The sequence below is a fragment of the Empidonax traillii genome, unplaced genomic scaffold (genome assembly GCF_003031625.1).
Source record: "Empidonax traillii isolate 1590-97213 ecotype Southwest subspecies unplaced genomic scaffold, ASM303162v1 scaffold204:size1584377, whole genome shotgun sequence".
Lineage (NCBI taxonomy): Eukaryota > Metazoa > Chordata > Aves > Passeriformes > Tyrannidae > Empidonax > Empidonax traillii.
Window position 1 is genome coordinate 1,406,930 of NW_020955397.1, and position 26,290 is coordinate 1,433,219.

Consider the following 26,290-nt stretch of genomic DNA (forward strand, 5'->3'; position numbering starts at 1 on the left):
AGGCTGACAGGGGACAGGTCAGTCCCCCACTAAAATGCCTTTGTGTGATGGCTCCTTCCAGTTCCTGCCTGTGCTGTGAGAGCAAACAGAGCTACTGGGGCAACAAAGATCGGGGAGAGGGTGCAATTACAGTGGAAATGAAACCCCCAAAATCCCCAAAAATGGACACACAGCCTCCTGGCTCCCCAGCCCTGCGCTGAGCGCTGTGCCACCCAGGCTGGAAGTGACTCATCTTCTCGTAAAGCTGGTTTGCTAAGGAAGAAAGAAAAGCCCTTGCCCTGAAACAATTCCCCTGCGCTTGCCAAGCTCAGCAGGAGCAATCCACGCCATCCCTGCTTCTCCAGAGCACCCAGTCCCTCCATCTTCAGAGCTGGACCCCTGTCCCCACCACAGCACCAGGGGTTTTCCCCTCCAGTTTTTGCCCCATTCCATGCCATACCCTGAACACAGAGCCACCAAACACAGCCCTGGACGGCTCCCTTACCCCGGACGCTCGGATAAGGAAAGCCGCAGGCAAAAAAAAAAATAAAGGGGGGAAAAAAAAGAAAAAAAAAAAAAAAAAAAAAAAAAAAAAAAAAAAAAAAAAAAAAAAAAAAAAAAAAAAAAAAAAAAAAAAAAGAATAAAAAAAAAAAAAAGTCCAAGGTGGAACCGCAATGTTTATAAAATGGGTCACTGAATTATACATAAAAATATTTTCCTTGTGGATGCAATTACTTCCTGGACTTGTTATTCCACAGATGCTTAAGTTCGCCTCAAGCAACTCCAATAAATGCTTTACAGTCTGCTAGATCAACAGTAGCAGCGCTGGAGCGGATTGAGCAGCGCTGGTTCAAATTTGTCAGAAAACCACACAGTGTTTTCATGCGCACGTTTTAGAAACCCAAACAAAATGATTCCCAACCGTCGTGCTCCCTTTCCTCACGCTTTTTTAATGGCTTTCACATGAGCCCCTCCAGGCACCAGGGGCTCGGGGCACCCAAAAGCTCCAGGGAGCTCCCAGGGAGGAGACAGGGACCGGAGCAGGGGTGACACCTCCCATCGCTGCTCCTTCTTGCTCTCCCGTCTCATCCTCCTGCAAGGTCTGGCTCACCCGTTAGGTACCCGGGGGCAGCGGGATGTAGAACTGGCTTAGGAGGCTTTCCCAAGGGAAATTAATTTCGGGAGCAAGGGGTCGCCCCTACCTGCCGCGGCGGCTGAGGGCGGGTGAGGGAGAGTTCAGGGGCTGGAGGGGACACGCGGCGTGTGGGGTTTAAAAGTGCAATGATAAAATCCCAAAGGAGCTGCTGCAAAGCTGGTGGGATGGGGAAGGAGATGAGGCCATGGATGGATGGTTCCCACGTAGGCACAGGCTGGCTGTAACTCTCCCTCCATGGCAGGGACAAGTATTTCAGTTTTTTCTCCTCTATCCACTCACAACACTCAGAGAAACTCAAGGCGGTGAAGACGCCTCAAGATTCTTTCTAATGCATGTAGGGCTTGGCCCAAAGGCCCCTGAATAAAATTCTGGTCCACCTGGTGCATCTTGAGCTCCTAAAACCTCCAATCTCCTTTTGTTTCAGAGCAATTGAAGGTATTTAGTGTCTCTTTCAGTGACCTTGAACGAGGAAGCCATTGAGGGCTGGGGTGCTGGGGACACCCCAGGATCATAGGGCAGAGCACTGTTACGCCAATAAGATAAACTAAGATCTGCCCAGAAATACTCCAGATTTATTCCAGGACTAACAGGTGGCTGTAACAAGATTATCCATATTACAGATCAACAGTGGAGCAGAAATGTGCTTTCAGGTCTCTGCTTTCACTCCAGATTTCATCCACGAGATTTTCTGTCATCAGGATAAACGGGTTAAAAGGTGCCTGCAAAAATGGACTTATAAGAAACTCCTATTCTCCTGCTTTGGGGACACAGCTGCCTGCCATTCCCTCTCGTATGGGAATCCCAGCTCATCTTTGCCTTTTTATAGGCTACTGCAGCAATCCTGCTACTCTGTCCTGCTTCTCTGCCAGTGGCCAGGGATGGATGGCAGCTGGACACCAGCCTGCCCACGGCTGTGCCACAGCCCCAGTGGGGACACGGCCTTGTCCCCATCCCTTATCCCACAGGGAGTCAGCGGTGGCAGATTCAGCAGGTGATGCACAGCAGGGAACTGAGAGAGCTTCACTCACCTCAGTGAGGACACAAACAGGCTGCATCCCCAAACTCCCAGTAAGCTAAATGATTTATAAGCAATTCCCACCCCACCACCACTGGAAAATGTTTTGCCAAAGGGAGGGAGCTGAGTTTCCCTCTGCCCTCAATCAGCACAGGGACAGGGACACGTCCCCACAGCCAAGCTGCACTCAAGGCTGCACAACCAGCACGGTGCCTTGGAGGTTATACCAAGGGTCCTGCAGGGAATGCACTGGCCTTTTTATTTGGAATTATATCCCAGCACATCTTAATTTTCAATTCAACCACCGCTGAAAAGAAACATAAAATAAAACAGGCCCCAGTGGTGGGGAGGAAGAGAGGGAAAAGGAAGCACCAGGTCTGCCCAAAGCCCCGAATTAGCCACAAAAAAAAAAAAGTTAACATTCCTGTGCTGGATCCCATCCAGGGGATGGAGCAATTTGAGAGATGGGGATGCAGTCACCAGCAAATGGGTGCAGGGTCTGCAGATCCCAGAGCAAAACCCCATGGAAATGGCTGCAGCCAGGGGTAGGAAAAGCACCTTGCTCCTGGGGATGGTCCCTAAATGCCACGAGCATTTTTCTTCCCAAGGCAAAGCAGCTGGGAAACCCAACACAAAAGGTGACCCATAATATGTGGGATTTCACTGTGTCTGGGCACCCCCCCAGCTCCAGGTCTCCAGGTCAGCAGTGCCCAGGTCAGAGGGGTCAGATCCCACCTCAAGGTGTGTCAGTCACTGTGATTTGGGGGTGATGGGCAGAGCAGTGCAGGGGCAGGTGCCCCCTCGGGGAGAGCACAGTATCCCACAGAGCATCTCTGGTACCCACTGCCAGCCCTGACTCCAAACATGCACCAGCTCAGGTGCCCCCCAACTCCTGGTATCCCACTGCAGGCCCCCAGTGCAGCCCCAGCCCAGGCTCTTCCCGGCTGTTGGCGCAGCTCAACCACGCTGTCCCATGCCCTGGCACCCTCCAGCCGCCCCAGCCCTCCCAATTTTGCCATTTTCCGGGCGCTGGAGGCAGCTCCGCGCCGGCGAGGGCTCCAATCTGTTCCTCATTAGGAGGGGCAGACAGCCCAGCGCGGGAGTCTGAGCCCTAATCTCCTTTCCAGTTGGTATCCGTCAGCAGATGTACAACAAGTGGTGGGATATTTTAGCGGGCATTTGTGGGACAGAGCCATTGGCTTTTTTTTTTTTTTCCAGCTGGGAGCAGGGGGTGGGGAGGATGGATAAAATGCCTCTGCTCCAGTCGAGGTTTTGCCGGACGACAGGTCCCGGCAGCGCCTGGGCTGCCAACCCCTGCTCCGCCGGCGCGGGGGTTTATTTTACCAAGGTCTTTGTTGGAAGAAGCGGTGATGAAGTTAACAGCCTGTGAGCCATAATTGGCTCACATTAAATCAAGGAAATGATATGTTTTGTTTTGCCTTTTTTTTTTCTTTTTTTTTTTTTTTTCTTTTTAAATCATATTAAACTGGCAAGAAAACCCGCACGGAGCCAAGGAAGGAGCAAGGCAGCAGCTCTCAGGAATTTTAGGGGGGAGATTTGTGTCCCGAGCTAAACTAAAGAAATTTAGTCCTTGCCATCAAAGGAAAAGAGACTTTGCTTCAAAATACCCGGCAGAAGCAGGCAAGGAAAAGGGGATCCAAAAAAACCCCAGGTTGTGGCATTGCAACAGGCACCAATCCAAGGCCTGTCCCAGCAGCTCAAGAATGCCAACTGGAGATACAAAAAAAAAAAAAAAAAATTCTTTAAAAAATTCTTCTTGAAAGTCATTTTATTTACCTTGCCACCTTTCAACCAACACAGGGTGTCAAAAGCCTTTGGAAGTACTGGATATTTCAGAAACGAACCTTTCTTGGGCTCGTTCTTAAAATTTGTTTTTAGCCCCTGGGGCTGCATCCTGGCTGTGAGCTGAGCTGGGTGAGGGCAGAACTGTCCTCCCAAGGTCATAGGTCATGGGTGGGATAACGCCAGTCCCTCAAGCCTGCCCTGCAGACATCCCTGCAGGGCTCAGCTGGATTCCCATGGATGCTGCCACAGTCACTGTGGTGCAGCCCTGTGCTCACTCATCCTGGATCAGCACTGGGCACTGAGAGCCATCAGGGCTCATCCCAGCAGCCACACCTGAGTTCATCTTGCCCAGTGCTGGATTTTGGGGAAAATCTCAGCTGTTTCCCTGGGATGACCCATCCGAAACACTCTGCTTTCATGTAGCATCACTGCACGGTGACCCCAGCCACAGCATCCAAGCAGGGCAGGACACAGATCTAAGGGGTTTCAAGGACAGACAAGGTCCAGCTCCAATCACCACTGGCTGCATCCCTCCCTCTCTCAGGAGCCACCACAGCCCTGGGGGAATTCAGGCTCCAGAAGAGCATGGCCCTCTGCTGCCCTGACACTGTGTACACCCAAAAGCTGCCACAGAAGACACAGCAAGTGACAAAGCCACCCCATGGCATGGGAAGGGCTGGAAACCCATGACCTGCCCTCAGGTCACCTTTTTATCCACTGAGTTTCACTTGTACCCATAGGCACTGGAAGTTGTGGGTCACAAGATTTCATGTGACCTTAAAAAAAAAAGCCCCACAAGCAGGTAAAAAATATCCCACTTCTGGTAAATCCCCTGCCCAGCTGAAGATCACACGTGTGTCTTCGGCTCATCCCAGCTCCCAGGTTAGCCAGGTCGGAAGTGGGACACCAAAACCACTCACTCTAAGTGTGAGGAGATGAACAACCCTTCCATTTGCATGACAACCAGGAAATCCCCCAAATTCAACCATTCTCTAACTTATGAACAAAAAAAAAAAAAAAAAAATAAAAAACCCAAATACCCTCAGGGGAAAATTCTAATTTTGTTTGGAAATGTCATTTCCAAACGGCACATGAGAAATCACACCCTGACCCAGCCTTGCTGACAGGCAAATATTTATCCCCACAAAATTTCCACATAAACCCATCACTTTTGTCAGTAGGTCTGGACACCGGGAGCAGAGTGGGAAGGCAGCAAGAGGGGAGCCAGGAGGCACAGGGAGCAGCAGCCCTGCCCGGCGGGTCAGAGCTGCAGCCACTGCGAGCCCCCCCGCCCGGGTCACTGCAAACAGGGCTCCTCCAGACTCATTCTGAGGCAAGATGCAGCCTTTTCCAACGCACTCATAGCAAGGATCTAATATTTTTTTCAAAAAAACTAGTTGTACCTTTTTTTTCCAACACACTAACGGCATGCCAGCCTCTGCTCCCAAACCCCGCAGCACTCCATCATTCAGCTCCGCGTCGGAGCGGAGAGGATCCTGTCTGACACACATTTCTCAGTCTATTAGGCAGAGTTATTCCTCTGCTCTGTGTTTTGATACTTACAAAGCCATTACCATCCCTCGCATGCACATCCATCATCGGGCCTTCAAACTCCAGAAAGTCCCAAAAAAACTATTTTCCACTCACCATGCAGCCTGCCAGGCTCTGTTCTTCTACTCTGCGTTCCTTCATCCATCGAAAGACATTTCAGCAAGTGCAGAGTCCAACAAAATAAACAGATGGCAGCCTGAAAGGTGGTGATTTTCTTCTCTGTGGGGGGAGTGGGGTGAGGGTTACAGCCAGGGAAGAGCTGAGTTCTGTCTGCCCGGTTGGAAGAGCTAACCTGGGCTCCAGGTGCCGATGCCCACCAGGAGCTGGGGGCACAGGCGCTGTTCTGCAAAGCCATGGGGTCTTGGAAAGCCATGGGGGCAGCAGCCATAGATGCCACTTGGGCTCAGAGTCCCCCAGTTCCACAAGCACCACACCTCAGGGGTGCGTCCAGCACAGTGCCAGCCCCCACCAAGCACCCACCGTCCATCCATGTGCCTCCAGCCACTCCCTGGATGGCTCTGGAAACCTGGCACGTGCTGTTTAGCAAAGAGAAGGTTCATCATCGTACCTCTGCACTGCCCTGGTGGCTCCCTATCCCCAAAATCACCTTCATGCACCCGCAGAGCACCAGAGTGCTGCAAAACACCGGCTCTGCTCCAGCCTCAGGGGATGTGGGCAATGCAGAGAGAACCATCCCTGCCCCAGCCCAGGGCAAACCAGCCCCGGGGCTGCCCTGACCTGATGCAGGCACTGGGTGTTATTGCATCCTGACCCAGCAATCACCAGCTCAGACACACGGGAAGATTTATGGGAAGATGTGGCCAGATGAGCGAGAGAGATGAACAGCCCTGAGGAGTGACTGATTTCTCCCCCACAAGAGGAATAGAAATTAATTTATGAATTGGGTTAGTTGAGTTGCCAAGTGGCTTTGATGCCGTTTATTTTTTTGCATATGTTCATGATCTATCTCACAGCTGGCAGGGGGGGAGGAAGGTCCTGGGGAGCCCGAGCAATGCATCACTCCAGACGAGGCAGCCAACAGCTCTCAACAAAACCAGATTGCCCTTTAATCGGCCACAGGCTGGTCTGCTCTTTCCCCAAGTGGGTACCTCATCCCTCCCCAGCTCACCCTCGAGCACCTGGAGCCCTGTTGCTGCTGCAGAGGTGGGGAATGGGGCAGAAGCCACTTCCCTGAGTCAAAGTACAGCCCACCAGAGACAACGGTGACACAGAGTCTTCCTTCACCTTACCCACTCTTGTGTGTTTTGGTAGGACCTGCAGCAAGTCAGGACAGACCCCAGGGAGATTTGGAGCAGGAACAGGGTGGTGGGTGCTTTATTCCTAAAACATGGAAAGCAGAGTGAGGACCTGTTACACCACACCAGAGGGAGCCCCCCTTCCCTGAGAGGACAAGAGGGACAGACCTGTCTGGGGGCTCAGCCCTGAGCTGAGATCAGTGCAGGCTCTGGCTCCCCCTGAGCCTCCTGGTGTTACAGGTGCTTGGAGGTTTTTCAAAGAAACAAAGTAATTTCCTGCTTGAAGCAGCTGACAAATCGGCACAGAAACTGGATAACCCTCCACGTTTCAGGGAGATCCCACTGCTCCAGCTCAGGGCTGCAAAACCATGCAGTGGGAGCAAACCCAGGCTCGTGGAGCAAAGTGGATGCTAGAGATGTGACCGATGACATCTGCTGATGGAGGGGGATTCCAGAGTGCAGGGACCAGCTCCAGGTCTGTTGTGACATGCCTGCTCAGACCAACACGGTGCTGGAAATTTTTTGGATGAGCTGGCCTGCCACCCAGATATCCCCCCCCAGTCCATGACCTTTCTTCCTGCGGAGAAATTGGAGCCCCGAGTGCCTGAGTCAGCTGTAAATCCCCAGCATGGATCAGACAGATCAACCACCAGCACTTGGTGGTTGCAGAAGGGGAACCAGTTCACAAAGAGGGAAGACGTAGCAGGTCCTGACTGACACTGAAAGATCACTGCAGCTCCCACACAGGCTTGGGGCTGAAGAAACCATCCAGGTGGTCCCAAAAACACCAGGGGACAAGGTGAATGATGGAAACAAAAGGTGCACTACAGTAGTTCAGGGAAATACATCTTTTGCTAATTAAATCCCACTAGCTTTGGCCACTTTCCACCCCTTTCCTACAGGGTGAGTTTGGACCTTGCTGCCCCCCAGGACCTGCAGATGTCCCAGCACAGTGCTGCCCCCGGAGCCCAGTGAGGTTGGGAGGATCAGGGCAAGGGGGCCAAGGCACCCATGGGCAGCCTGGGGCCCCTGGTAGGTGCAGAGATCCCACTGTCCCTTTTCCATTTTCATCAGTGCTCTTCATCCCCATCACCTGCTCCCTGCACCCACTCCATATTCACCTCCCTCTTGTTGCCTCTCCTTCCTCAGCTCTGGTTTACTCTGAAAATCCCTTCCCCAGGGTGGCTCTGGAGACTGACACAGGCACAATTTACCCTTGCAAAGAGAAGGAGCATTTTTACCAGTCTAACAGTTCCTCAAGGGGAGGGACATGACCTTAGCAAAGGGACGTTTCTCCTGGTGAAAACACTTCTGCGAGGATTGTCCCTGCAAATGCCACTGCAGTGACAGGGTTTGGTGTCGATGCAGCCACAGGGTGAAGACTTTAGGGCACCATTGTCACCCCATGGTGCCATTGTCACCCCGTGGGCCTTTTCCTGCTGGTTTTCCGGCCCCCCCAGTTTCCTTTCAGGGGCCAGCCAGGCTCAAACCCACGAGGCACAGATTTCTCTGATTAGGCAAGGCCAAGCAGCCTCTCCCCTTTCGTTTTCAGCCGCCTCTTCCTCCCTTTCCCCGTGGGCAGCCCCAGCATCCGCCCCAGGCGCAGCAGCACCGGCACCACAACAGGCACCAGGCACTGCCATGGATCCGAGTGCACGGGAGCCCCTGGTGAGGAAAACGAGCTCCTCGTACCAGACCTTCCCCGAGAGCACTGTCAGGAGGCTCGACAAGGAGTACCTGCGGTAAGGGCCGGGTTGGAGCCATGGGGTGGGCTGTGCCCCCCCATCCCGAGGGCACTGGGCTGGAGGGAGCTGAGTGGAAGAGCTATTTCATGGTGCTGCTCCTTCCAAGCTGCCTTGAGATGGGGTCTCGTCCTGACCAAGGGTGTGTGGTGCTGGATGAGCCCACTTGGAAGACCGATGGGTCGGTGTGATTTGGGGCTGCGACTGCCATGGGGGGCATGAGGTCCTGCTGGGGGGCATGGGGGGCTTTGAAAGAACCTTCTCCCTGCTCTGCCGGGACGAGCCAGCCGCCAGCTGGGTCTGTGGGGCCACCCAGCTCCAGCTTCTGCTTTTCTTGATTTGTTGAACCCTCTGAACACCGCCTGGCACAGAGGGAAGGATCAGTGGTGCCCAGAGCAGACAGGGTCCCACTACCCACCACGCAGCAGGAGCTCAGAGAAACCCCACGAGCCCGAGGCTGTGCAGAGGCATTCCCCAGGAAAATCCCTCCACGGATGTCATGAGGGCCTCGGCAAAGGCTGGGGGAAGCTGCAGGATAGAATTTAAACTTCTGCTGGGTGGAATAAGGGCGCCCAACACATCCTTTTCTCTCTCCGTCCCTCCCTCAGGAGCCTCCACAACAAGCGGCTCTACCTGGCCGTGTTTGCCGCTGTCCTGGGGAACTTCAGCTTCGGCTTCGCCCTGGTTTACCCCTCGCCCGTCATCCCTGCCCTGGAGGCTCATCCCAGCCCCGCGCTGAGGCTGGACCAGCACACAGCGCCCTGGTTCGGGGTGAGGAGCGGGGCTGTCCCTGCCGGGGCGTGGGGCAGGGCCGGAGGGTGAGCCCGGTCTCACCACAGCCCCTCTCGCTGCCCCCGCAGTCGGTGTTCACGCTGGGAGCGGCGGCGGGGGGGCTCAGCACCATGATGCTCAACGACTGCCTGGGCCGCAAGCTCAGCATCATGTTCTCGGCGCTGCCCTCGGCCGTGGGATACGCACTGATGGCCAGTGCCCAGGGCGTCTGGATGCTGCTGCTGGGCCGGCTGCTGACGGGCTACGCCGGCGGAGTGACCTCCGCCTCCATCCCGGTAAAGTGCCGCGGGAGGGAGTTTGCCAGGGAATCGCAGGGCGGGAGATGCCGCGATGTGCGGCTGAGGCATCGGCAGGGCTGCAGGGCTGCGGCTGGGAGAAGGGGGATGGGGACGGTGCACCGGGTTAGCAGCCCTGGCGTGGCCAGCCTGAGCCGGTGCCTGCAGAAAAGCAAAGGCAGGTCCTAAACCCTGCGGGATTATTTCCTCCCAAGCACCGCCCTCGCGCAGAGGGGAAGGCAAGGATTGAGGAACACCAGGGCACCTCTTTCCAGTAACAGAGTCCAGGCACTTCTCCCGTGCCGGGGGGAGGGAGGGAAGTGGCGGTGCGGGCCAGACTGTCCTCTCCCCCAGCCAGGACAGCTCGTGCCGCTGGACCACTCGGGTCTCCGCCCCAAGCGGGCAATTTCCCAGCAATTTGAGTTTCCCTTGGCCACCGAGGACGACGGCAAGGTGGCAGAGGGCAGGCTTGGGGGGTGAGAAGTGGATGTTGATGCTCTGTAAAGCGTGCGTTGTCCTGTCTGCAGGTTTACATCTCGGAGATCTCTCACCCCGGGGTCAGGGGCATGCTGGGTGCCTGCCCTCAGATCATGGCAGTGCTGGGCTCCCTCGTCCTGTATGCCCTGGGCAAGTATCTCGGTGTTCTGGGGGCAGGAAACCCTCAGTGGGACTGCAGGGAAGGGGAGTTGAAAATAAGCAACTTTCTCAGCTGGTTGATGGATTCTTCCCCTCAACGCCCACCACCACAGGGGTGCTAAATTCCCCCATATCGTACAGCTGGAAATGCTACTTTTCTAGGAGAAAATATATGAATTCATTTTTTTTTTAATTATTACTATTATTAGTTTTCCTGCTGGATTTATTAAATTACTGGGGGGACCAGGTGGAGGCAGGGCCAGGACACCCACCCCTGTGTGCTTTCCCCCCTAACTGTTCTGCTCTGGCAGGGCTGGTCCTGGACTGGCGCTGGCTGGCCGTCGCCGGGGAGGTGCCAGTGCTTGCCATGATCATCCTGCTCTGCTTCATGCCCAACTCTCCCCGGTTCCTGCTGTCCCAGGGGAAGGAGGAGGAGGCCCTGGAATCCTTGTGCTGGCTGCGGGGCAAAGACACAGACTATGCCCGGGAATACGAGCAGATCAAGGACAGCGTGAGGAAGCAGGTGAGGAGGCTCGATGCCAGCACAGGGAAATGTAACATGAAAACTGCAAAATCCATCCTTTGGGCAACTCCTAAGCCATCCTCTGGGTGCCCCAGTGGTGCCCAGAGGTGCTAACACTTTGGGTTTCTGGCTTTGTCCCCTCCAGAGCCGTCGTGTCTCCTGTGCTGAGATCAAGGACCCCTTCCTTTACAAGCCCATCCTGATTGCAGGGGTAATGAGGTTCCTGCAGCAGCTCTCAGGTGTCACCTGCATCCTCGTGTACCTGCAGTCAATATTCAAGAGAACATCCGTGATCCTGGTGAGCCCTGGGGTTCAGCCCCTGCTCGGGCTGCCTTGGCTGCAGTGAGGGTTGCCCAATGCTCCAAGTCCCCTACAGACATAAGATCCCAACTGGGAAGTGTTTTTTTTAAAGCACTGCTTGGCAGCAATTGCCAAGCACCTGCCCTGCAAGAAGCTGCATGAGGATGGGGAGCAGGACTGGCCTCACTGTCTCCCTGCTCTCCTCCTCTGAGCTTCAGGAATATCTTCTCCAGTTTCTTACAAGGAGAATGGCTTTGGCCAAGTCATCAGCCAGGTCAAGGCAGCACCTGTAGCATAATTTTCCCCTTCCCTGGCTGTCCCAGCTCAGCTTCCCTTGGTGTTTTTTTTTGCAGAAACCAGAGTATGATGCAGCTCTTGTTGGCTTGGTACGTCTGTTCTCGGTGGCGATCGCTGCCGTGTCGATGGATAAAGCTGGGAGGAAAATTCTTCTCTTTGTATCAGGTGTGTCTCCCTCCCACTGTTGTGCAAAGGAAGCTCTTATTTAAGGATTTCCAGGAGCTCTGCAAATATGCAGGAGGCAAAAATTCAGCCCTACAGGACTCAGGAAGGGAGGTGGGGGGGTCTCTTTCCCTCAGTGGTGGCTCATCTCCTCAGCAGAGGTTTTTTTCAGGAGCCCAGTCCTTGGCACAGAGGGGATCACTCACCTGTTGTTCCCACTTTGCTGTTGTACCTCTCCACAGCTGGTGTCATGCTGGCCTCCAACCTGACCATGGGGATCTATATCCACTTCATGCCAGCTTCTCACAACAGCACCATTGCCAACCAGACCCTGGTGAGCTCTGCCAGCCTTCCCGCTGAGCCAACCAACTACATCACCCTCATCCCCCTCCTGGCAACCATGTTCTTCATAATGGGTAGGTGCAGAGGGCCCAGGAACCCCAGCACAGGGCTGGGGACTTGCTGGGGGATGTTTCTCACCTGAGGCTCAGTGATACAGGGCAAGGAGGTTGGGTTTGGAGTTGGAAGGACAGCAGATGACCCTGAAGAGAAAAAAAAGATGGCAACTGAAGTTGCTTTGAGGACTGACAGCAGGAGTGGAGGAGATGATGATTGCTGGGGTTGCAGGGCAGGATTTCACAGGGCTCTTCTGCGCTCCTCAGGGAGCTTTGAAGCCTCAGCAGCCTCACCTTACCCTCCTCCCCTGCAGGTTATGCCTTGGGCTGGGGCCCTATCACCTGGCTGCTGATGTCAGAGATCCTCCCTCTGAAAGCCAGAGGGGTGGCCTCGGGCCTCTGTGTCATCGTGAGCTGGCTGACAGCCTTCACCCTGACCCAGTTCTTCCTGCCAGTCGTGGTGGGTACTGCCCAGGGACGTGTCCAGCAGCCCCACCTTGGCCCATCTGCTCCAGCTCACATCTGCTATCTGTCCCCCCTTCCAGAACGCCTTCGGCCTCGAGGTGCCCTTCCTGTTCTTCGCTGTCATCAGCGCTGGGAACATCTTATTCACGGGCTGCTGCGTCCCCGAAACCAAGGGCAGGTCCCTGGAGCAGATCGAGGCCTTCTTCAGGACTGGCCGGAGGTCGTTCATGAGGAGGTAGGAGCTGCCAGCCAGCACCAGCCGTGCCAGGCCGCCCATCCACAGGCTCGAGGGCAAAGCAAACATGGTGCTGCTGGAGGTGGGGGCTGGAGCTCCCCGTGACGGCGCCGGGAGAGGAACGGGCGGTCGATCGTCTCGCTTTGGGTGCAGAAGGTGCCAACTGGAACTTTACCTTCTCTTCCCGTCACTCAACACTACCTGTTGCCCTCTGGGCAACGTGTCAACCCACGGATGGGGCCGGGGAAACGGTGCCAGGCTGGAGATAAAGGTGTCCTGGAAAATAAGGGCGAGGCTGTGGGCAGGAGAGCTCGGACATCCTGTGCTCAGCAGCCACCAAAGCAGCCCAAGAGCCTGAGGGTTTGGCTGGAGCAGAGTTAGCAGCTGGAGCCGTTCTGGCAAAAGCTCATCATGCAGTTGCAAGAATAAACCAGTTTTGCCTCCAACTGCAAGATTTTGTCTTGATTTAGGGAGAAGGGAGCTGCTTGTGGGTGGGATAGGGGGGGCAGAGCAGGACTGTGGCAAGGGGAGCACAGCAGACTGCACCTTCCTTGAGTCTTGTGTACTCAAGGACCGTGAAAGAGGCAGAGCCAGGTATTTTGTATAAAAAGCTGCCACGTTTTATTGCTCTAAAAACACACATTACACTAGAAGCCTAATGATCAGGACCAAATACAGTTCACAAAGAAAACCCAGGACAAAAAGAACGGGAACAGACAAACATTCAGCTGCAGTGCAAGTGATACACTGTAGGAAAGACACAGTGAGTATTGACAACACTTGGTACGGGGGTGGGTCCTTCCCACCACAAAGAGAAAGGTGGATGTGCCTCCACCACAGTTGTGTGGAACCTCCATCACTTTGAGATTTCAGCTGCATAGTTAGGAGCAAATTGCTCTGACCCCTTTCCTGTGTGTCCTGCAAGATTAAGGTCTTTTTTCAATTCTCTTTCAGAGCCCAACCCTAGGTAAAACACAGCTGCAGGAAGAGGTTATGACAGTGAGGAACTAATGGCCTTGCTGAGTCTCACATCCAACCTAACTCCTCCCAAAAGGGCAGAACAACAAAGGCTGAGCTGGGAGATGATGTGCCCAGGCATTTGTCCAACCTCCTGAAATGCACTTGGCACCCCGAGGGCTGGTGGAGATGGTTGTACCCTCCCACTCTTGGAACACTAAACCTGCCGTCACAAGGAAGCAGGGGGTAAAACAGCATATGTGGCCCAGCCCTTAAGATATGCCAGCTGCCATTTAGATCCCCAGCAGCAGCAGCAGAGAGAAATTACCTAAGAGAAGATGTGCTTTATCACAGCATTAATTTAAAGCAGCCTGGGACAGAGGAAGAGAGATGGGCCAAAATAAAAAACACAGAGAACATTCAGTATTAAACCCACCCTTTGCTGCTGAGACCCTTTTCCAGAAAGATGTTCAGCCCTAGCTGGAATATGACTGTTTCTAAGCATGGCCTGACTACCAGAGCTCTCAAGAGCCTCTGGTTTCCACTGACCTTCTGAAGATCAGGATCTCTGGCAGCCCTGTGCTAGAAAGTTCTCTTTCTCACATGGCCATGGACCAGGTCTTGATATCTTCAGTGAAACCCTTCCCTGAAGACAGTGGATGTTTTTTTCCTGAGGAAAAAAATGACAAAGATGAATTGAGCTTCCCAGGGCTCAGCCTAAGGAGAAAGTGCCCAAATATGAAATGAGGTTGGACTCTTCAGGTCCTGCGAGAACCTCACTAGAGAAGTATTTTCTGAGTGGCCTCCCTTCTTCAGTATAGAAAGTCTGAGGGTTTTTGCTACAACATTTTAGAGTCTGAGAAATCACAGTGGCTCTTTCCAGAGGTAGAATGGTCTTTTTATTCACTGCACACACAGAGAATCAATTGGTGTTACAAAACCAGCTCCTGCCCAGAGCAGCGAGGTCTGGGTCTGCAGCAGAGAGCGAGCTCTGCTCTGCTCTTCACGCCCAGTGGGCAGCCCCAGGGGACAGTGGAGCTGACAGGCACGAGTGCTGTCAGCTCCACAGCTGAACAGGACATGGAATGGTTGCACTCTGTGTAAATGCTGACGTGGTGACTGGTGTAACAGCCCACTGCCAGGGGCACGTGTGCTGCCAGTGCCCAGGTGCCAACAGCTCACTGTAGCCAATGCATCGCCCACTCCTGAGATCTCACATAACAAACTTTCTATCCCACGGTCTCCCAGGAAGCCTTTTCCAGACCTGGCAAGCAGAACCTCTTCTACAGACAGCCCGTGGATCAGCCATCCAGCCTGGCTGCCATCAGCAGGGATCAGGTCGAGCCTGTAAAACCTCCAGAGCAGGGTCTGAACTTCATTTGTCCTTACACAGCTCCAGGCACCCCGAGGGTGCCTCTAAACACAACTAATAACCACCATGCACTGTGAATGGGCACGTTAACTACTGTGATGCTACTACTCTAAAGGTCCTTTCTATCTCCACAAAACAGTTTCTTGCCCACAAGGAGGTGAGACCATCCACTAACTCTTGCTACAACTCTTAAAAGCCATGGGTGCTGTCACTAAGCCTCTCTGCAATGATGGCAGCACGTGCCTTGGTTTCAGCTGCATCAGCCAGCCAAAATTCCCAAGAGTTCCCACTCCAGACAGGCACCTGTAGGAGTGAGCACTCCTGGAGCACAGATCTGTGACTCACCCCGTTGTGGCAGGCACAGAGACACTTCAAGCACTGTGGCTGAAGGCTCCAGCTTGGCTCTTTCAAAAAGAGTCCCTGAGGCCCATTTTTCAGCTCAGAGCTGAGCTTTGCATCCCACTCACAGTGGCAGATTGATGCAGATTGTTCACTTGCCTCGGCCCCAGGGTCAGGCCCCTCTGCCACAAAACACACCATGACAGCACTATTGGCATCCAAGGGACTTCTGCCTCGGTGCCAAGGGAGCACAGAGGGCCTGTCTGTGCCAAGGAGCCCTCCAGGTGACCTGGAGCAGCACCTGCCTGCCCCAGCCCCAGGGACCACTGCTGGTCCCTGGCATCAGGACAGTCAGGTGAAGGCACAAGGGTCCCACCGGTTCTGTGGCTCCTCAGAGCAGCCTGCAAGTGTTACCCCAAAGCCTCTGCTTTGCCTTTCACCTCCTGCCACTAAACTGCTGTGGAACTACTCACAGAGCAAAGCAGTCACTACCAAAGACATGCTCATGGTTACGTGCACCAGTCTGCAACATTCCTCTACTAAACACTACAGAACTCCCCAAACCCCAAACAGCACTCAGCCCCCAGCCTTTCTCAGGCCACAGCACAACCCCTCTGCTCCCCAGAGCTGCTGGGGACACGAAGGGTCGTGGCAGCTCCAACCCAGCAGTTACAGCCCAGTTTTTCTGCCTCCCCTCTCCCAGAAGAGGGGGGAAACACACTTTGTCAAGCCAGTGACCCAGAACAGGACAAAGGGGTCAAAGGATAACACACTTTTCAGAAGTCTGAGTAACGCTCTGACGGCTGAAATTGGATTTTGCAGCATTCCTGTTACAGCAGCCAGGGCTGTCCCTGCTGAAAGAGACCCCTGGTGAAAGAGGCAGCCCTTTGAAGGACAGGAAACAGAGCACTCCTTTCTCCTATACCCAGAGAAAATGAGTCCCATCAAAATACTTAAATAACTAGAAATAAATTATTCCCCTTTTTCCTAATCAAAACAAAAAGCAACCATGTAAAAATCAAATAAATTAAACCCCCCCCAGAAAAAAACGTGAAGAGAAGAGCGGGGTCTGGAAGAGGAACAGTTCTGTGTTGCGTGGTACAAAGCAAACAGAAAATACAACATGAAAACCATTGACAGAGCCTGGAATAATGAAGCAAGACACCCCAGCTGTCCACAACAAAATGGTGCAGCCTCTTCTCTGCTTGCACAGGAAGGATATTCAACCCTTCCATGCAAACCCAGCTCAGGACTGATGCCAAAAGAACAAGAGCTCGAAGACAAAAGGCTGTACCAGGCAAGCAAAGAGCAGGTCCCTTCCACAGAGGGATGGGTCGCAGGCTCACAGGAGAAGGATGCTCACACCAGCAGAAATTCCCACTTGGCTCAAGCAACAATACCCTTTTCCAGCTGAGGTACAGCAAACATTGTTTTCCTTCTGCCCCAGTAGAAGAGTGAAGCTTAAGAAAAATGCCCTTATTAAGACAAAGAAATTAATTCTTAAAATTCAAGTAAATCACAGTAACTGCCTGCAGCCGTGTCCAGAGGAAGCAGGGACTGTGCTTTGTAGGTCCCAGGATCTGCCCCAGCATCTCTGGCAGCTCCTCTGCAGAGATAGTTATTGTCTTTATGTTTTTTTTTTTCTGGAAGTCCTTTCCCACAAGACCAGCACAGGCAAGGAGCTGGCAGGTCACCTCTGCCTCTCCTCACCCATCCCGAGAGCAGTTCCCAAAGGGGCACTCCCAAAAAAAAGGCTGCCCGTTCAGGCTGGGAAAGCAGCACTCAAGAGAGCCAGCACCTCTGCAGCAAAAAGAAAAAAAAATATTAAAAAAATAAAGGGACTGTGAGATATTTGGTTGAGGGTTGAGGAGGAGAGAGGGACCAACATGCTGAGTTCGGGCTGCTGGTGTGAGAAGAGGGCACAGCCTGCCCCAGCCCCTGAGATTTCCAGTTGCTGCAGTGCCCAGGGAAATCGCGGCGTAGCAGAGAGGGGAGCAGGCACAGGGAAGGGCAGAGTGGATTTCCATATCTTCACCATCTCAGCGTTCAGGAGAGGTTACTCCGTGTGCCTCAGAGACCCTGTCCCTCCAGGGTGCCCGTGAGCTTCTCCTCATCCATTTGCTTCTGCTGCTGGTGGATCCGAGCGTAGGAAATGGCATCTCCCCTGTGGAGAGAAGGGACAGCGTGGGGGTGTGAACTCCAGGTGCCCACCGTGGTGGGTACAGCCCCTGGCAGAGACATCTCCCAGCTGGGGCCTGGCTCGACCTGGCTCATCCCTGGCCACCCGTGCTGAGGGATGCCAACAGTGAAACGAGACCTGCTGGCCCTCCCAACGCCCCACCAAAGCTGCTCCTTGTCCCAGAGATGGGCCCATCCACTCAAGAGCTGCAGAAAGAGGGTTGGGACCCTCAGGGCAACCTCATCTGAACTCCCAAAAGCTCACAGCTTCAGCAGACCCTGGGGCCTTCCTCCCCGGGGCTCTGGGATGATGAGGGGGAGATTTTCTCTGGGAGCATTTACACCGAAAAGCAGGGGTAGTGCAAGAGGAAAGCAGAGCCTTAGGGAGGCAGATGGGGCGAGGGCTGGAGCTCCACCTCCCCCTCCCCAGGCAGACAAATGTCTCTTACTTCTTGCCCAGTGCCGACAGACCGTAAAGGACCCCGGTGGCGAAGGCGATGGCGTTTCCAAAGAGCGTGGTCAGCGTCAGGCTGAGCATGACAGGGAACACGGCCATCCTGGAAGACAGAGGCAGCCCTCAGAGCCTGGCTCCCCTCCCCACGGGGTGCAGGGGTGCTCATCCCCCAAGCTGTGCCCACGTGCAGCCCCACCAGGAGCCCAGAGCGTCCTCACCCGCAGTAAAAAGCTGCTTTCTGCCAGGCCCGCAGCTTGTCCGCCCTGGCGGAGACGGCGTTGGCGAACTCGATGAACTGGCAGCAGAAAGGGGCTTCACACAGGAACAGGACAAAGGCGTTGAGCCTCCAGACAGAGCAAACCAGAGTTAATCCAGCCCGGAGTGGGGGTCAGCAATTCCCCTCCAGCCCCCCAGAGACCACCTGCTCCGTGCCCAAATGCGGGTGAAGGGAATGGTGAGGCTGGACCCCACGGTGCTCCCCCCCTTCTCCTTGATAATTCCCAAACCCTGGTGCTCTACGCTTACTCTGGTCAAGTGTATCTGAGTATTTACCCAAGAAGACATAAAGAAATAACAAATAGAATAAACTCAACGTCTCAACCTGCCTGGCAGAGCAAGATCTGGGAATTCCCAGAGTCTGAGGGATGTTTCGCTTCCATCCACTGCCCAAGTAGAGCAGCTCTGCCCCTTCCTCAGAGGACTCTCACTAACAGAACCTCCCTCCCAGCAGAAAAACAAAAGCAAACTCTGCTCACATCATCCACACGCCGGCCGCGATGTTCAGGGGGTTGATGGTGACACAGTTCCAGAGACCAGCGATGGCACAGGCTGGAAAGAAAGAGATTTTCAGTGACCACGAACACAACCCTGCACGCCCACGGTCAGGAGCCCTTGGCCAGCACCTCTAGGCACTGCAGAGAAGCACAAGAGGGTGGGTGGAAAGTTCTGATGGTCTGAAAGGAGCCCGGGAGAGAGTTTCCTCCCAGCTCCTCTGACTGGGTATCCTTTTGCTCCAAGCACTTGGGTATCTCAGCGTGACACTTGCACGACTATTTCCCTTGTGCAGAACAGCAGAGTGTTTGCTTTTATGTGATTTTTACGTGCACCTGATTTTTACGCATCAAGGAATTAGGTGCCTTTGTCCTGGGGTGAACAAAGCAGTGCCAGCAGGCACCACCTCTGAGCAGCACAGGGGAAGTTCAGCAAAAACATGACTTGCACACAGGCAAACAATAAACAGAGCAGAGGTGAGCCCTGTCTCCACCACATGCTGCTGGTCCTGTGCAGCTCCACTAGAGATGGGCAGAAGAGAGCCAAGTTTGGGTCTCTGCTAATACAAATGGAAGCAAACAAAGCAGAGCCCAAAATAGCCCCAGCACTCCTGACTCTTAACCCAAGGAGAGGAACCAGGCAGCAGCGACCAAGCAGAGCTGCATCCACCTCCTTCCTGCCTCATTAAACTTGCAGAGTGTTCCTGGCACCTGATACAACCCCTTCCTTCTGCTGATGCCAGACAGCGACCGCTGCACACCGGGAACCCGAGCCCAGGTGGGAGGGCAGAGACATGGGCTGAGTCCACAGTAAACAACACCAGCCTGAAAAACTCCAGCTAAAATTAATTCTACAGCCCTTAAAGGCCGTTGTGGGGTTGATCTCAGCAGAGTCCCTCTCTGAGAATGACACCAGCCTGGGATCGGGGATTTCAGGTGTGTCTGCTAAGGGCATCCCTGAGCAGAGCTGCTGTGAGCAGCCCTGACCTTCAAAAGCCTGGCATATGCTTGCAAGGTTTCTTTCAAGCAGTCACTGCTGAATCCTCAAAGTTCCTTTAAAAATAGTTATCCTTATTTACTGGGCTGGGAAGCAGAATTGCAGGCAACAACAAGATCGATCGAAGGTCATCCCACAAGCAAATGACCTCCTGGTTTTAGGAAACACCAAACAAGGTTAATTTCAAACATATCCTAGAACTAATTCCACAGGACCCAAAATCTTTTGGGAGAATCCTGCCAGAACAAGATCAGCCAGCAGAAATGCCAGAGGATATATTAACATCCATGCTCCAAGGGCGCTTCTCATCCTCCCATCTCAGAGAGACCAGTGTCAGTGTCCCCACACTGCAGGAGAAACTGAGGCACTGGGGTGGGATGATCTACTCCAAAGCCACACATCCAAACAGCTGGAGAGCTGGAAAAGCAATTGGAAGCAGGATTGCTGGGAGCAGCACAAAGGGCAGGGCACAACACCGGGGGCTCTAATTCTGTGTGGCAAACAAACCCCTGGATGCTGATGGAAGGGGAGATCAGGGGAAGCACTGCAGGCTTGTGGCACTCGCTCTTCCCCACAGGAAAGCACGCTCCTGACAATAATGCTGAACGACTTTCTGGCACTTCATAATTAGCAGAGCAGCAGAAACTGTGAACTATCCGTAAAACACGGGGTTGGGGCAAGACCCTGCCTGGCTGAGCAGCACAGCAGAGCGTAGAGGTCCAGGCAGTTCCCATCCCAGCTGGTCTCCACCACAGAACAAACCAAGGGAAGCAGAATGTTCTTTTCCAAGCAAGTTTTTGGCCTTATCCTTTTTTTTTAATCAAGCCAACCAGGTGTTTTTTGCCAGGGTTCTGGTTTGGTTCTCAAACACCCCAACACGACCCTTGAGCGCTGAGTGTCCCTGCAGCGGTGTCAGCTCAGCAATCAACCTTGTTGCCAATGGACTAATGAACCAGGAAGCCTGAGCTGAGCAAGTCCCTACGTCAGCAGGAGCACCAACCAGCAGGAAGGGAGTCAAAGGTTTGGGATTGCAGGAACACTGCACTCAGAGGTGGCTGCCAACAGCCACAGAGGCAGATAACAAGCCGGTGACCTTGGGCCTCCTTTGCAGAGCAGCACATCCCACAGCAGCCCGGTGCATCCCTGTCCCACCGGGGCAGGATCAGCTCCTGCCTCAGCAGCCAAGAGGGGACTGAGCTGCCAAGCCAGGGATTTCTTTCTGCAAAACAGAGGCCTCACGATAGGGTTAAAATGCAGATAATGCTCAGTGGCACGTCAGCTATGGAAGACAGACAGTTCTGCCATTTGTTTAACCGCTGTCCCATCTTGAATCCCTGAGGAAGCACAAATAACTGGGAGCTAAAATGAGGGGGGAAGGACACCCTTCCCCACAAAGGCTCTATTCATTTCCAGCAGCTGGTCACTGTCCTCAACACAAGCCTATTTTTGCTCCTAGAGCATTTTACAAAAGCCACAGACTCTCCTCGTCCTATTACAAACAGGAACACAAGGGAGAGAAGGGACTTGGCCAAGGTCACCAAGCCAGCGTGTGCAAGAGCCAGAGACAGATCCTGAACCTTGTCTGTCTGGTTCCTGCTCCAGCCCCTGGACTTTTCTGGCTTAAGCAAGTTGTGGCTGCAGGTGTTAGATGTTGTCTGCCGGCCTCACCTCCACTTAGAAAGTTTCTCTTCTTTTCTATGGGGAATTTTTCCTTCTGTTAGAAATAATCCACCCCTGTAGCAGCACCACAATCCTTGTAAATGAGTTCTGTTCTTTCACAGCAAGCTCTGGGAACAGCAGCAAACTCCAGCCTGGCTGTTTTATTCAGCACCTCTTCTCCAAACCATCCACCTTCAACAAGGTGATGCTGAACAAGCAGCATTTTGAAGAGGAACGTTACCAGCAAAGGGCACTGATTGAGTCCCCCATTTCTGTGGTCATAAGGAGAGTTTGTGTCTCACTGCCTCACAAACCTCATGGAGGGAGACAATCAGGGCTACAGAACAAGCTGTCACTCCCCAGATTTTTGGCAATCCTGTTAAGAACCTGTCTCTTCTTCCAAAAGCTTCTTCTCCCAGACTCACCCAAATATGTAAAACTCTCGGCTTTCCTGTAAAAACAAGTCAAGAGTTCTCAGAGCTGTGAAAAAAGGTTGGAAAAATAATCCAAGTATAATTCAGCTGCTTTGAAACATGAAGACAGAGGGGGAAGGAAAAAAAATACAACAAAGTCTCCAGAGGCTTGCACTTTTAGGCCCCTCGTGAGCTGCTCTAGCATGAGGTGGGAAGTGCCACCAGCGTGACCCACCCGCTCCAGCTCTTCACCCTCCAGCCCTGTCCCCCTGAGCTCTGCACGGGACAGAACTGCAGGAAAAGGCTCCAGCTACAGCCCCAGCCTGTGGGAAAGACGCTGCTCCACTAAACCCCCACCTGGGACCTGCTCCGCAGACACTTCCCAGCTGGTGTCCTGGCCGGCGGCCGGGCCAGAAGCGCGGGGGCCTCCGGCAGGGCACGGCGAGGCCGGGGTGTTTGGCCCCGCCGGAGCAGCCCTACCAAATCCTGTCACACCTCCGGGATTTCAGCACCCAAGGCGTGAAACGGTGCGAGCAGCACGTGCTTGGCCAGCCCAGCCAAAAAAGGGGCTGTCGCCAGCCTGCCCGACCACACCGCGGCCTACAAATGTCGCCTCCGAAAGCGCCGTGGGCTCGTGCGGTCCCAAGGCCAGAGGCGGGCCTGGGAGGGGAGAGAGGGGGATCAGACAAAATGCTACAGCTGATGGAATAAATCAGGGCTGACTGCACTGGCTGAGAAACCCTCTTGTTTAACTCGAAGTTGTGGACCTGAAGCAGAAGAAATTCTCCATCCTGTGCTCTGCAGGAGATCAGACTAAGCGGTCATAACAGTCCCTCCCGCTTTTAAGAGCTATTAATCTCTCCACAGAATGTAGCAAAACAGCACTCCAGGACAGCCTGATTTCTGGCAAAGTTGCAAAGACTCTTTCCCTGGGAAAATTTTTTTCAGCAGCAGGTAATTCAGAGCGCAGCCAACTCGCTCTGCTGTCTGCAGCTCTGTTCTCAGTGTCCTACCAAACCCCTTAAAAACACACAACACAAACCAAGTCCATTATTCACCTCCAAAAAACCCCACGGGCAGGGACTGTGCAATCAGCAATAGGAGCACTGGGGAACACGCTCCAACAGTCAGGATGGGGAAAGAAAATAAGCTGCAGGAACATATAAACACTCAGGAGTCATAAGAGACGAACCAAACCCTGTGGCCCCTCTTCCAGCCCTGACCTGACCCCGCTGAGCACGAGCACCCTGACCCTGGTGCTTGCAGTAAAATCTTCTCATTTATCTGCCCACAGCCCTCCCCCGCAGTACCAGAGGCTCAGCTGCTGCTCCCATCACTTCCAGGGAGTGCTATGTCCAAGAAGAAACTCGAGGATTTGCAGTTCCCCCCCTGTGACGTCCCTTTCTCCCAGGTGCCAAAGTTCAGGTTCGGTGAGCACAAAGCACATCCCTAGCGGCCAGCTAAAGCCACCGCTCCTCCTTCTGCCCAAAAAAGCGGCAAAATGAGTGTCCAGAGCAGACGAAAACCCATAACCCCGGAAGACTTTCGTGGCACGACCCCCCCCCTGCACCAACGAGACCCCAAACAAGAGGTGGTAGGACCCCGACACACGCGCTTTCACATGCAGGAACAGCGCCCAGGGCGGGGACCCTCTGGCTGCGAGGGAAGGGGATACTTACACATGCCCCCGATGACCCCGGCAATCCTGCAGAGCCACCTGTACCACCAGGTCATGCCATCATCGGCGGAGGGAGCCGCCGGCTCAGGGGCTGCTGCTTGGAACTGCTCATCCTGAGCGCTCATCTCCCCCCTGCTCCGGGGGGCTCACGGGGGGCAATCCCCCCCGCTCCCCACCTGAGCCCCAGCAGCGCGGGATGCCCCCCCCCCTCCTCCTCCAGGTGACACCCCCCTCCTGTGTCGTCCCCCCCTTCCTCCAGGGGACAGCCCCTACACCCGGCCCCGGTGCTGCTGGGCCTGTCCCTGTGCCCCCACGCAGGGCCGGGCCCCCCCCAGGGCTGACAATGGAGGGTCTGTGCCTGCAGCAGCAGCAGCAGCGATGCCAGCGGAGCTGCCTCCACGTCTCCCCGCGTGTGTTGCATTCTGGGTCCCCCCCCACCCCCCCGGCAGCAGGCAGGGCTTTGGGCTTTGATGTCACTCTCATTAAAAGGCTGGTGGGCAGAGCCCGCTCTCTACATATTCATAAGCAGAGGCACAGCCTCTGCACGCCCGCGCCAGGGTCTAGGGGCACGGGAGCTCTGGATCCCCTCGGCACACAACTGGGTGTTGTTACCCCTGCAGGCAGCGTTTGCTCACCCAGAAAGGGACACGTGAATCCTTGCGCTAAGGTGAATTTAACGCTGTTACAAAATTCCCCCCTGGAGATAAGAGGGACACCTGCCCTTACTGGAATGGAATCATTTCCCCCCCTCCCCCCCAGAAAAACAGGAGCAGAAGTAGGGCTTGGCAAGTCAGAGATGCCCCAGTTGGCAACCTGTTGGTAATCCAAACAAATGGTACAGCGAAACACCCTGAATTCTCTTAAATTATAGAGGCAACAGCTGCGTTTTTTGCAGATGAACATGGAGGACATGGTCAGTAACCAGAGCCCAACTCTGCACAGTTGATCTGGAACGATAAATACCAGTGAGACTTGGGATCCAGAGCAGAGTAGGAAGACAGATCCCATCTGCTAGAAGGTTACAAAAAAAAAAAAAAAAAAAGGATTAAGGAAAGGATGTCCTTTCATTACCATCTCCTGTCAGACAGGAAATGAAGGCCCAGTGCCTGCATCACCCACGCACTGCAGTGGGATAGCTGATATATCCAGCTCCTCGAGGATCTCGCTTCAGGAATCTACTTTCTAGCTCTTCCAGGAATGGAACGTAAATCTGGAGACTGGCAAGCAAAACCAATCCAGGTTTAACAGGCAAAAAAAACAACTATTAATTAAGACGAATATTTGTGGTTGTGAAAGGATGTCAGAGAATCCAACTGAGAGAAAGCAGAAGCAGGGTTAAAACTGCCCAGGCAGAACCACTTATTGCATCCAGCATTAAGAGCAAGTGCAGATGTGTTCAGCCAGGCTCCAGGTGCAGAAAACACCCCTAAAGCAGTATATTCTGATTGGAAGATGACAGATTTGGACCAAAGCACAGTCCAGTGTTCAAGATATTTAAAAAAAAAAATAACCTAAAAAATACATTTAAGTGAAATTCGAGCTAATATTTGCCACTGCTCTAAAATCCCTCTCCCTGCTACAACTTGCCCATGCAGTCTCAACCACCGTCCTGCAAAATGAAGATACAGGTTAAAAGCACAGCTACTGTTCATATTTGAATAAGTGAGTCTTGGCATCAAACCTGGAATTAAGAGACTTAATTCTTTTATTTTTCTCCCAGAAAAGAAGTGGTGGTATCACTGTTATAATAGTTGAAGCACAGAATGGGTGGCTGGGGAGGGACCTCAGGATGTCATTTAGTCCTCCCACATAAAGCCAGTGTCACCAGGGCTTGCCCAGGTCAGCAGTGCCTCAAGTTCAGCCAGCTCCTGAAAACATTCAAGCTTTGAGCGACCTGTCCTCGTGTGGCACTGCCCTGCACACGTCTCCTTGTGCTGGCAGTTCATCCTCAAACACAGCTCTGCCTTCTTTGTAACATCGTAGAATTTCACTGGGCCCCTGTTTTGAGGGGTGTTTACACTGCAAGAGAGTGTATGTATGGCTAAACCATAACTGCAGCTACTGGTGGGGTACAGAGGTTTCTACTGGGACACTGAGAAATTAAATTACTCTCCTAAGAGGTCACAGCATATTACAGAAGCAGGACCCTGAGACTTCAGTGTCCAAGGCACCACCTGCATGAAATCCAACCAAAACAGACAGAAAATCCATATGAGGAATATTTGCTAAATATTTGGTGGTTACATGTCTTTTGCATAACCTTTACCAATATTAACTGAGGTCCCAAAGGAGTCAGGAGATACTGTTCTTACTCAACAGGTGGGGAAGCAGTTGTAAGAAGATTAAATGACTTGAGTGCCCTCGAGCACTGAACAGGCAGCAGTGACTAACTGCTCCACAGCCTTTCTCAGTGCAGTGGCCCTGGCCACTTTTATTTGTGCTCAATAGCGTGATATTCAGCCCAGAAATTGATTGGGTGATCCTTAACATTGTCATGGAATTCAATTTCAGCTTGGCTGCCTGTTGACTGCCAGAGGAATTGCTGTTTCCCATGGAACACCATCGTCTTCATGGTGCTCACATCACGGACCTGCGTGGAGAAAGACCAAACCATTTTATCTCAGCAGCCTGCAAAGGAAGCGCCTAAAAAAACATACTGGAGATTTGCAAATTGGTCAGTCAGGGAAAAGCTGCCCTGCAAAGTTTAGAAAAAATAAAGTAGATCTCTGTAGTTCTCACTCACATCGGTGTTTACATAACAGAGATCAGAGTCTGACTCTGATTTGTGATTGAACCGGATGGAAATCCCAAAGGAGGAGATGGGTCTGTTCCCATCCAAATCGTTCCATGTGGGTTCCTGACTCACCAGGATGTAGTTGAAGTGTGT

General features: G+C 53.4%; 3 protein-coding genes across 5 annotated transcripts in view; 1 reads left to right on the forward strand and 2 right to left on the reverse strand.

Annotated features, from left to right (window-relative positions):
* Positions 1–4,162: 4,162 nt before the first annotated feature.
* Positions 4,163–23,603, reverse strand: CACFD1 (calcium channel flower domain containing 1). Its single transcript, XM_027887110.1, has 7 exons — positions 23,405–23,603; positions 18,642–18,714; positions 18,105–18,230; positions 17,882–17,989; positions 15,826–17,418; positions 8,457–8,461; positions 4,163–4,175 (listed from the first exon to the last, which is right to left on the reverse strand). The coding sequence occupies exons 1-5, from the start codon at positions 23,526–23,528 to the stop codon at positions 17,325–17,327; spliced, it is 525 nt and encodes a 174-aa protein (XP_027742911.1). The 5' UTR covers positions 23,529–23,603; the 3' UTR covers positions 4,163–4,175; positions 8,457–8,461; positions 15,826–17,324.
* Positions 8,377–13,021, forward strand: SLC2A6 (solute carrier family 2 member 6). Its single transcript, XM_027887111.1, has 10 exons — positions 8,377–8,506; positions 9,115–9,277; positions 9,367–9,573; positions 10,101–10,200; positions 10,521–10,732; positions 10,878–11,030; positions 11,386–11,494; positions 11,734–11,907; positions 12,201–12,346; positions 12,432–13,021. Exons 1-10 carry the CDS (start codon positions 8,406–8,408, stop codon positions 12,588–12,590), a joined length of 1,524 nt encoding a protein of 507 aa, XP_027742912.1. The 5' UTR covers positions 8,377–8,405; the 3' UTR covers positions 12,591–13,021.
* Positions 23,604–24,738: 1,135 nt separating the features above from the next.
* The window catches only part of ADAMTS13 (ADAM metallopeptidase with thrombospondin type 1 motif 13), a 20,129-nt gene continuing 18,577 nt past the window's right edge, over positions 24,739–26,290 (reverse strand). For all 3 annotated transcript variants that reach the window (XM_027887102.1, XM_027887101.1, XM_027887100.1), the window contains exon 29: positions 24,739–25,993. In XM_027887102.1, coding sequence (XP_027742903.1) covers positions 25,835–25,993 — 159 coding nt within the window. In that variant the 3' untranslated portion in view covers positions 24,739–25,834. The remainder of the gene's footprint in view (positions 25,994–26,290) is intronic.

Bases quoted from the DNA above. Each gene is read 5' to 3' on its own strand.
- SLC2A6 (XM_027887111.1), top strand. From the start codon at position 8,406: ATGGATCCGAGTGCACGGGAGCCCCTGGTGAGGAAAACGAGCTCCTCG. The intron at 10,201-10,520 runs GCAAGTATCTCG...CTGCTCTGGCAG, and splicing joins CCTCGTCCTGTATGCCCTGG to GGCTGGTCCTGGACTGGCGC. The intron at 11,908-12,200 runs GTAGGTGCAGAG...CCTCCCCTGCAG, and splicing joins AACCATGTTCTTCATAATGG to GTTATGCCTTGGGCTGGGGC.
- CACFD1 (XM_027887110.1), bottom strand. From the start codon at position 23,528: ATGAGCGCTCAGGATGAGCAGTTCCAAGCAGCAGCCCCTGAGCCGGCG. The intron at 17,990-18,104 runs GTGAGGACGCTC...TCTGTCTTCCAG, and splicing joins AAAGCAGCTTTTTACTGCGG to GATGGCCGTGTTCCCTGTCA. The intron at 17,419-17,881 runs GTAAGAGACATT...TTCTCTCCACAG, and splicing joins CTGTCGGCACTGGGCAAGAA to GGGAGATGCCATTTCCTACG.